The 11,750-nt window shown below is 36.3% G+C and overlaps 1 protein-coding gene across 1 annotated transcript; it reads right to left on the minus strand.

Annotated features, from left to right (window-relative positions):
• Positions 1-3,410: 3,410 nt before the first annotated feature.
• Positions 3,411-6,919, minus strand: LOC124105629 (beta-chimaerin-like). The gene is given in 2 exon segments (XM_046462851.2): positions 3,411-5,938; positions 5,941-6,919. Coding segments are annotated over 2 exon segments (1,404 nt in total). The 5' UTR covers positions 6,485-6,919; the 3' UTR covers positions 3,411-5,078.
• Between the last annotated feature and the right edge of the window lie 4,831 nt (positions 6,920-11,750).

The following is an 11,750-nucleotide window of genomic DNA, read 5'->3' on the forward strand; positions in this document are numbered from 1 at the left end:
GGTATCTTTAGGGGGAGTGGGGAAGCATTATTAAGCCCACTATACTACATCTCCTGAGTATTTATTATCAAATAGCAGGCATGTTGGGGTACCAGTTTGGAAAGGGGAAGGGTGAGGAATAGACATTAAATATTTGTGCCACTTATGTTTGAAATAACATGCTGCAGACAGTTTGCTAACAATCTTTCTCTCCACTGTTGTCCCAATGCTATTTCGTACAACTGGAAAATGACAAAACCGTCCGAGTTTTCACTGGGTGCAATTAGGAAACTCTGATAGTTCCAGGCAATCCCATTGCATAGCCCTGGTCAGAAACCTGGTTCATTCTCCCAGCTCCTGTTTCAAATTTCACGGCTCTCTTCCAAATTCTACCCTCATGTCTTTCACCTGCCTGTGGATGATGAATTATTTCCTAAACTACAGAGAAAATGGTTGCTACCAAACCCTGTGCCTCCTCCCAGTTCTCAAGCTCTTATTTATCTCTTAAGACCCAGTCCAAATATTACCCATCACTTCTGTGAAATATTACCCGTTGCCTCAACAAATACCATCTCCCACCATACCTATCAGAATCTAATGATTATTTAAATATTTTGTACCTGATTTTAAAGCAACATTTGCAACATCAGAGCAATTATTTTTTCATATTTCCTTTGTTGGATTAAGACCTTCTTCAAATGACATTGTAGTTATGGTTAAGTAATTATTAAGTTGGTGTCTTCTGACAGATAAGCATACCACCTGCCTGAACAAATTCAGTGATAGAAATGTAACCTTAGACATTATACTTTTTAAGTAACTCTAACTAGATGACTTCATCTCTGATAATGCAAAACTCAAGACAGTTTAGCCAGTTCAGTATTAAAGTCAAAAAAATTTACATGGGTACATTCCCATGTGCATGGAGGTCATGAGCTTGCTTGAGGATATGTGATACCCTTTTATAGACCCACACTCTACAGGTGTATGTGTGTGCATACACACTCCCTAGTGCACACTCACCTGCCACATACTCACTTTCTGTCCTTTTCAAGCTCATCTTCTTCAATAAATCATCATTACATCATATAGTTCTTCATAGAGTAGTTCTAGGCAGTCTATTTCATAATTCTATCATTTCATTTTATATTTTTTTCCTAGGAATATATAAACATGTAATATGATATATTATACCTACTATCTAATACATTAATATAACATTACATATATCATATAGATAAATGTCAGATATTAATAAAATATTAGATATTAGACATTGCATTTGACATTATTATCAATATAGGATGTATATTATATACTATCAATTGTATATTACATTAGTCATGTTGTCAGTAACCTGGGACTATATCAGATGTGTAATGTGAAATATAAGTGAATGTTAAAATACGAGAACAATAAAAGTAGATGAACTCATAGCAGTGTAAATAAAATAGGTTTGGAAATAAATCTTATAGCTGGGCATCATTATAAAAGGAAATTCACGATTTTCTCCAAGTCTTCCAAATTTTCCAGATGTTCATATTCCTCTGAGATCTCTAGAACACTTTTAGCACTCATTATTCAAAGTGTTATTTGCAAATGAGAACAGTTTAAAATATTACTCTTAAATAAAACTATGTAGATAGATCAATGTATACTTCAAGACAACATATGACTAATCATAAATACATTAATTTATTTAAAAAGTGCATTTTACTGAAAGATATGAATCTAGGTCAGAGATTAAAAGCATTTTAGCTGAACATTTAAATATTTGAAAAGGATTATTTATATATTAATGTGACATTGCAACAAAAGTCAGTATATATTAACATAAAAACAACTTGACTTCAACAAAATATGAAATATCTAGATATAATAAAGGTAGATTTCAAAGTTATGATCACAATATATAACTAAAACAATTGTCACATTTAAAGTGTATACACTTCACAATCATGATGTTAAAAGGCAAATCAAACATTTGGTCAAAAGTATTCTAAAGACTGTTCAAAGCAGTGAGTCTCAGAGACTTTTTATTTCCCTCAGACTCAATTGTCTTTCCACCTCCAATTCTGTTTCATAGTAGTGGTGCCATTTTTCCAATTAATTTATACTTCTTAAAATTAACAGGAAATTGGAAGGATTTGTTGAAGGTACACAAAAAGTAGAGGAGACAGCACTTAATAAAAAGTTTGCTGGTCATGAAATCCAATAGAAAAAAAGAAAACAGAAGAGCTACAAGGAACTCTAGAGAACTCCTCAACAATGTGATTCAGACATGCTGGCTTTCTGTTTCTTTTTTAAGAGCTTCTTTTATGCCAGAGCATACCTTTGTTTTATTAACACAAGTGTCTGCTTGGGAACTAGGCTCTTGGTATTGGTGATAAGAGCCATCCATTCATTTAACAACTATTTATTGAGATTCTACCATGTTACAGTGAGAATATAAGGTAAAAACTAAACATGGTGACAGGCTTTTGACTAATTTTAAAGGAGTTACAAAGCAGGAATATGGAGGCAGCTTGGGAAAACATGAAGTCTTAACATACTGGTTTACTTTTAGTTTTCTCCACATTCTTAAACCACTCTCCAAAGTATAATCCTAGTTATCAGGAAACTCTCAGGAGGTAGAATGCAGAGCTCAGGAAAACAGGAAGAAAGAATAAAAATGTTAGTGTACGATGTGCATAAAGATTAGGCAGAAAAGCAAACTCACTTTCACTATCAACAGTTTTTCTCCACTAATATTTCTCTGTGAAGTACGAAAAAACCCAGAAATATAGGTATAAAACAAAATTGTTCACAACCTGTAAGCCCCATAAAGATATGAGAACTATGGAAAGAATGATAAAGATTTTAGTTTTTTAAACATGAGAAAATTCCATTCACTTTTAAAACCGAATTAATGTTTGAAGTAGCAAAATAAATATACTAACCTAAAAATAATGTTAACTTACAAATTAAAAAGGAGAAAACCTTATTGTTTCAGCTTTTTCATTTCTATTCCAGCAAAAAGCCTTCTTAATTTCTTTTTGTTAATATTAATAATAAATGGAAATAAAATGAACCATTAGTTTAAAAATGATAGGGCAGAGAGAAAAAGTTTCAAACCCTTTTCTACTGGATTCTCCAATGAGAAGTCAATTAAAGATATTCCATAAATCCTAAGACTCTGTTATTCTTAAACATGTTAATATCTGGATAAAATAAAATCAAATAATGAAAATAATCAGAATGAAGTAAGTACTTCAGAATATATAGCAGACATATATACATATATAACATAGTAATGCTGCTATAAAATATTGGGTTTCTATAAAATATTTAACATATCATAAAAATATCTTCAACTTGAGTTGACATAGAATATTTTGTGAGACAAGAAGTCATTGTCTTTAAATAATCTTTTTTTAAATGTTTTTTCCTAATTTTTTTTTTTTTTTTTTAGACAGAAGAATTTAATACATGTAATGCTTTGTCCTTCCATTTACACTATCATAAATTACAAAGTATTGTTCACTTCACAAAATAAAACCATTTCCAGATAATTTTTTGACAGTATCAAGAAGTACATAAGCTACAACAAACAAATCTGTACAATTGAGAGGAACGCCAATAGCAGGGACCAGGCCAAGCTATATTGACCCCTAGGTGCAAATAGAGTCCATCTGTCCATCTGCAGGGCCCTGAGGACTCCCCAGGACAACACACTCTGCTCCTCCTTTCACGCCACATAACACACAGTGATTCTCTTCTGGCCACTCCAAAACGAGACTTGTGAATAATTACATGAATCACCTCAGACAATCAGAGGGAAAGACATGGCAGTTGGATTTAAAAAACAAATCTAGATTTACAGTTTTTGATGTTTTAAATATTTCACCTATGTTACAAAATATAGAAATCTTGGTGGGAAAGGCTCATGCTAAAGATCCATATAGCCAATAGGATGGAACTATAGAAATAAAATCATATGAAATTTTTCCAAACAGGGCTACTTTTCTCAAGGAGGAAGATATAGCTGGCAAAAATCAACCTATTCATTCTTACTTTAAAAATAGTTTCGTTTATAAAACAAAAATACAAATAATTGACAGTTATTCTGCAGGTTCACTTTGCATCAATACCGAAATGTGACAAAAAAATTTCAACTTTTCATTAAGGTATGAGTTCTAAAAGCTTGGCCAAAGAGGAAAGAGGCCAAGGGCTAACTTTTTACATGGCCCAGATAACATCCTGTGTCCTCAAATTGTTTTATGTAAAACAGCCGCATTCTGCATGTTTGAGGATATATACACATAATATGAAAGGACCATGACCAATTTCAAAACATACTTTGGGAATTCACAATTTTTTTATGGGAAGAAAATCTCGGGATGCTTCAGGCCATCCTATGATTGCTATAAACCTACACTACACGATAGCAGAATGCCAGTGCTTAAGAGCAAAAACTATCAAAAGCAGGGACACATGTGGCAGGTGAAATTTCACTGAAAAGCATTGATAAGGACAGAGGTATGTCAAGGTAATACTGCATTCGTGGTCAACTTCTTCAGGGTATCACAGCAAGAACTTGGGACAAGGAACACAGGGTAATAATCAATGCACTGCACTGAGTTCTGTTTGCTAAAATAAAATAACATTCTTGCAGCTAAAATAAAAATACATTTTACAATATAGGTTTCATTTAACATTTAACATATAGAATTGTCTTCTTTTTTGTAAGTGGAAAATGTATAACTGTATCAAGTACCTTTATGAATTAAGTTCCCTTTTATTACTGATAAGACTGAAGCTTAAAAGTTACATTTTTTTAATAAGTTAAAGAAAGATTTATTAATCACTCTTCCAGCAAAACAGACATACATACGAGGCACGGCAAAAGACCCAAGGCCAGGGGCTTTTCTCGCCCTCACCCTTGTTCTCATGTGGAGGAGGGCGTGTCTATGAGACACAGTACTAGACTCTGTGATCCACTGCGGTCCAGGAAACTCTGTCACTTGTTTGAAAAGCAAATCAAGTGTAAGAAATGTTTATTTCTTTAGCTCTATCAGCTTGGATAGGGCTGGGGCCATTCAGCTCATCTCCCTGATGGATTAGAACAAAACATCTTCGTTTTCTATTAAAATTTGCACAATCAGCTTTTGGTACCGCATGTCATGGAGGGTGGTGAGAGTGCTGTCCTCAGGGGGCCTCATCAGGGTGGGCCCAAACACGATCCCCAGATTTTCTGCATTCATGAAATTGTCTTTTTCATTTATAGTAACCTTTTTGAGGTGGATCATTAGGTACCGCAGGGTCTCATAGTGGGCGGGAGGCAGTAGCATCAGCACTTCATGGACTGCTTCCAGCCTTTCGTCCGCATTGGAGATTTTTGCTGCTTCTATAAATTTGGAATAGGTGTCATACGTGATGACAGGGATGGGTAAGTCTCTGAAGTACAGTTTCAGGGCTCCAGTGATGATGTTTATGTCTGGATAGATGTTGGCAGAAATGTCTGCCTTTTCCCCATCTCTGTCAAAGGCCATCTTGACATCTTCAATGTGTTCAGTGAACCCAGACACTCTGTAAAGGCCTTCTGACTTTAATCCTCTTGCTTCAATTTCCCGAATGCATATGTCAACCACCATGGGCCTCTGTGTGTTGTGAACCTTTACGAGTGTGGTGAGGTCACAACAGTACACTTTCTTGATCCTCTTGAGATCAGGTTGGCAGTCATTGGGCACATGCTTGGAACACTGCTTGTGCACATTCAATCCACAGTCTGAGCACCGGACTCCTTGGGCGATGAGCCCCCACATGAAATTTGCACAGTATTCACACCAGTGTGGGTCCCGGAATGTGTGGACCTTGAAGTTGTGTGTCTTCTCATAGTTGAAGTGGTTGTCGTTGTGTGTGAGGGCAGCCCTTCGAACCAGGGAGGAGATCTTTTCTACTGGTGTGTGCTCTTCATTCATGACGTTCGTTTTTCTTGATTCATTTTAGACCTGCTCAGCCTTCTGGACACCTTTTCTCTGAGTAGAGTGGCGTACCCGATGTGTTCGTAGATGGGATTTGTGGTCATCTTGGAAATGTATTCGGCAGCTTTTGTTTCTATGTACAGCGTTATCAGGCCATCTGTCACCAGGTCATGAATGGACTCGAACCTCTTCTCACCCACAAAGTGCTTCCCATCATGGAAGAGCCGGTAGTTTAAGGTCTGGTTTCCAAACCTTAGAGCCAACGTGTAGCATCCTGGCTGCCGCTGGCTCTCTCGGAGGATGTAGGCACCCTCCACGCCTCCAAGGAGCTCATCTGCCTGCTCCCGGGAGATGATTCCATGAAACTCTCTTCCATAATATTTTGGTCTGTTTTCCACCTCCCGAGGACAAATGATCCTCTTGGGACGAGGAGCCTCTTGCTGTAACTGATACAAGTATGATTTCCATATTGGAGGCTGGTATTCTTCAGCATCGGAGGATACCGAGGAGCCAGACAGGCTAGAGTTGCTGGACGCTGCCATCTCCCCGCGCCCCGCGCGTCTCTGCTCGCTCAGCCCCGGTGCGGGCGCCACTGCCGCTGCCCTTGCCCGGCTGTTCGCAGCCTCCTCGGCCCCCAGCCCATGGCAAAGTCCTGGGGACGCGCAGAAAGCACCAGCCTCCGGACTCTGCCTGCACTTCCTGCTCCACCAGATGACGCGCTGCTGCCGCCGCTATTTATTTGTGGTTTCCGTCCCTCTCTGCGCCTTTGCACGTTTTTCTCCGGGTGTCGGGGGCTAGATGGGAGCCTAGGGAGGCCGAGGGGCGGCCGGGGCGGTTGATCTTGGCTCTAGCCGAGTCTCACTGCCGACCACGCTTCCCCGTGCGCTGTTGGGACCAGGGCGCCCGGGCGGCCCCGAGCCGCCCTGCCAGCTCCCCGCACCCTCCCCTGGGCTCCCGCCTTCCCGGCCGCACTTCGAGCAGACCGGGCAAAGGCGGCGGGAGCCCTAATTTTTAATAAACTTTTTTTATAGTTGTAGAAGGGCATAATACCTTTATTTTATTTGTTTATTCTTTATGTGGTGCTGAGGATAAAACCCAGTACCTCACACATGCTAGGCAAATGCTCTGCCACTGAGCCACAGCCCCAGCCCTTAAATATCTTTCTTAAAATATTTGTTCTGTTGTTAAGAAATACTTACACTCTGCAAAGAATACCATAATACTTTTACTAGACCATTAATTGCCATTTTAGTTGATTCAAATGAAAACCATTTATAGTAATATAATCTACTCAGGAAAACATTAAAATTTCTACAACTTCTTGCCTGCCAAAATGCAAAAAAATCCTCCCCCCCCAAAAAAACACAACAAATAAATCAAAACCCACTCTTTACACTTACTAAATTTAAAAGGAGTCCCATAAAGTATAGCATATTTTCAAATGCTTTAGTCATTTTCTTTTTATAATATAGTAAATAATAACACAGAGCAACAAAGTCTTTTAAAATATTTATTTATAAAGAATGGCATGGGCTGGGGATGTGGCTCAGTGGTCAAATGCCCCTGAGTTCAATCCCCAGTACCAAAAAAAAAAAAAAAAAAAAAGAATGGCAAAGCTTTAAAACTATTTAAAGACATTACATAGCACATTAGACTAAATTACTCTGATGTTTCAAAATGTCACATCTACCTGGCTAATGACATCTTCAGTTGCTCCAATTCAAACCACTGACCTTTCTTCCAAGAACTAGTCCTCCCTCACTTTTTCATATTTTAGCAACAGAAACCGAGTCCATAGTGTCTGCTTACACAAAAACTTGTGTGCCATCTTAGACACTTTCCTCTCCTGCATCTGTAAATATGTACTCCACCAATCCTTTTCAACTATTACCACCAAACAAACAGCTGCAAATACCTATAGAATTCATCTACTTCTTATCTCCACTATTAAAACCACCTTCATCTAAGCTACTTTTCTTTTGTAATTCGATTATCTCAAAAACCAAATAATGAGGTCCCCACACCTCTTTTTGCATTCTATAATTTTTATTCTGAATTACAAGTACAAGTAATCGAGTTTTTTTTTTTTTTACAAAACGTGTTTTAGGTCATATTTTGTGCTATGGATTAGTTTGTACTTTTCTTAGGATAAAGTCCAAAACACTTGACATTGAAGTGTGGCACACTCCTTCCTACCACAAGCCCTTTTACATCCACTTCCCTTATCCTAGAGCAATCAGCTGAACCTTCTGTTAGGGAAGCCTCTGAGGATTCCACTTGATACGTGTAGTCAAGTAATCTCTTAGGCCATGTCACTCACCACAGCTCTCCTTTCATTCATTTCAGTTGGAACTTAATATTTATTTGATAAGTTGTTGCTTTAATGTCAGTTTTCTCCAAAATTACACGGTCTATAATATAAAATAATGTCTATTTTACTCGCTGTTATAAACCTGATGTTTTACTGAGTATACACACAGGAAGCCAATATAAATGATGGATGGTGCCAGCAAAGACAGAGACATGGCTGATGAGTTCAGTGTCCTTTCCAAAACAATTTTATATTCTCAGTAACATTTGAGAAGCAAACAAAAACACAGTATATCAGAGTGAAGAAAGATATACCTGTTTTTGTAGATAGAAAAATTATGTGCTACAGAAACATCTAAATAACTAAGTAGATACAAAAATCCCTGCAAAATTATTAAATGTATTGTTAAAATATGTTCATGAGCACTTTCAAAAGGAAACTGGTAATTAACATGGATTGACCAACATCTAGTTATATTTAACTAAAGACATTTTCTTTAGTCTAGGGTGTTATTTGGGTAGGCTATGGAAATATCATAGAAAATTGAAATTTAAATAGGACTTTTAAAAAAATTTATATATATATATGTCTTTTTTGGGGGACAAGACCATGTAGGAAATAGTTTTATAATATATAAAAATATTAAAATTATCTTACATATAAATTTCAATGCAAGTAAGGTCTCCAATGAAAAGTCATATTTTTCATTCATTTTATTAATGTTAAATTTGATTAATGAATAGAAGGAACTCTGTAAATGTTGGTAAAATGCTAGTGCCTAAACTCTCCTCCACAAAATGGATTTATCATGAATGAATAATATGTGATCTGATCTATAATTTCTAGACAACCTCCAAAACAAGAGGAGTGAAACCAAAACTGAGGCCATACCTAATTCAAATTGAAGGCTCAATCTCATTGACCAAAAAGAATGAGGAGGAAAGGAAACACATGAAGGTAATATTTATCACAGTATTAATTATAGCAGGAAAGCACCCAGACTCTGTAGCATCATTATTAACAATTATAATAAGAATAATAACACAACTAAGATAAAAATGATGAACAAATACTACTTATCACTTCAGCATTATATGTTATGTGTATATGTGCATATAGAGAGAAGTTACAAATGATTAGTCTTTAAAATACTAGTACTTATTTCTAGGTGTTGTGATCTGAGCTAATTTTTACTTCCTTTTCCTTGTTGTCTATGTTCATATTGTAGTAAGCATAAATCAGCTATTACATCTAAAACACAAAACAAATTTCATGGGCTTAAAATTATATAATTCAAATAAAACAACAAAAGCAAATTAAAAAAACAAAACAAAATCATTCAGTTATTGTGAATTAGATTGCCTTTATAGGCAAAATTCATGTATGAAGCATTATTAGGAAACCTGAAGAATCATATCACACAATGGAGGGACAGCAATAGTTGAATGTGAAAGTTAGTGACAAGCAGCTCAAGCCACCTTTCATAGCCCTATGTTATGGTCTGTCCTAAAGGCAGGTAAACAAATGAGAGAATGTCAGATCAGTTTGAACAGCTATGGTGAAGCCAGGAGGTGAATATATTTAGCAGAAGACCAAAGCATTTGGTAAACACAAAAGTAATGGTAACGGGGTCAACATGTGATGCATAAGTCATATTAAAGTACCTATTGCTCACAAACTCAAAATGAACTCAAATAATTTTGAGAGCTCTCCCAATACACTAATGTAAGCTTATATTGTATTAAAAATATATAATATCCTAAATCAGAAAAGTAAATTCTAGAATTTTCCTAATCGTAACAAATAATGAGATCTAGCACTAGGCAGAATAGTAGGCCCACATTTCAAGAAGATCAGGGAAAATTTAGTATGTGTCAAAAATTAAGGTGACCAGAACACTGAAGTATAGAAGTCCTGTCAGTAGATTAGAAAGACTTTCCAGTACCTTAATTTTCAAAACACTAGAAACACTTAACCCCACATTAGAAAGCAATTATGAAGAGTGGAGAGAACTAAATACTGACTATTAGAATGGACATCAAGGGCCTTTTCATCTGACTTATGCTGACTGTGGCAAAGGTGGCTTTCATTCATTGCCAACAGTCATTCTCCTCCTTGGGTACACAGTGTTGAGTGCAAAAAGGCACTCTTCACCCAGACTACATTTCTCAGGCTTTGTGTCAAAGTATGCTGACCTGACTGATTCTCCCATGTGATGAATACAAAATTCAAGTCAAAGGAATGTTGGTCATTTGCTAAGCAGTTTGAAAACATATCACCAAGCCTCCACCATGCTATCTTCCTTCTGAAAGCTGAATGCAAAGAACACAGGCCTTAATACAAAATGGAGTTTAAAAATGCAAATGGTTTACATACGTATTATATTGATCATGTTATGCTGTATGTGTGTGTGTATGTGTGTGTGTGTGTGTGTGTGTTTGGGAGAGAGGGAGAGAAAGAGAAAGAGAGAGAGAGAGAATTATTATTCTTATGGAGAAAATGCCCACACCGACCAGGAATGACAGTGTTAGACTCTGATAAACAGAAAAATTCTCCTAAATTTTTGAGGTTGTATGTTATTATTCTTGTGATACCTGAGTCTCTACAGTAATCAATATTTATGAAAGAAGAAAACATTTACATTATGATAATCATTCCTATAACCTCATCAAATATTTAGAAACTATCTTTAAAATTCTATTTCTTCTTTTAATAGTTCTTATCTTTTAATACTTCTTATCTTTAAACTGTGAATGTCATCTGAACACACCAGTTACTGGATTAGGCCTGGATTTCAAATTCAAGACCCAAAATGATAAAATAAAATTAAAAAAAATTCACAGGCTTCCTACCTTTGACCTCTATCACTTGAAGTTGTAAACAAGCAGCTCAACAATTTTAATAGGAAAGAGACATGTAAGTTTTGACACATAGTGAAGAAACATAAGCATCAGCAGGTCAGGGATCAACACCATCTCACCTCTCAATGTACTTCATAAACTACACGCTACAGATGTGTGTCATTACACACATAGTACATCAGAGTCTTCCATTTGCCCAGTGTCAGGCATTAACAGTAAAATTATTTCGTATTCTTCAGTTGATGCATAGTGCCACATTTTCATATCAGTTTTGATTCCTGGGTGTAATTTGAAAATGCAGCAAGGCAGTACAAAATATCTGCAGCTTTGTCATGTCAGAAACTCTAATTAAATACATCTCTTTGCTGAATTATCCTCATTATTTTAAAATAGAGCCTGTGCCCATAAAGGCCACTTCTGTTCTTCATTAACCAAGACTGCATCGACATTGGGAATTAAACAGAACATTGTATTCAAAATGGAGGCATGAGATAGTTGGTTATGCTTTTTAATTACAGTAATCTGATTTTTCAAATGTGTATCCTGTATAATTATGTCTGAACACTCTAAGTAATATTACATAGAAGTTAATTGTAGGAAACTTTGTTCCTCTTAATGTTTTCAAATAATATAATT

This window comes from Marmota monax, unplaced genomic scaffold (genome assembly GCF_021218885.2).
Source record: "Marmota monax isolate L192 unplaced genomic scaffold, Marmota_monax_Labrador192_F-V1.1 WCK01_AAM20220418_F8-fsc00099, whole genome shotgun sequence".
NCBI classification, from domain to species: domain Eukaryota; kingdom Metazoa; phylum Chordata; class Mammalia; order Rodentia; family Sciuridae; genus Marmota; species Marmota monax.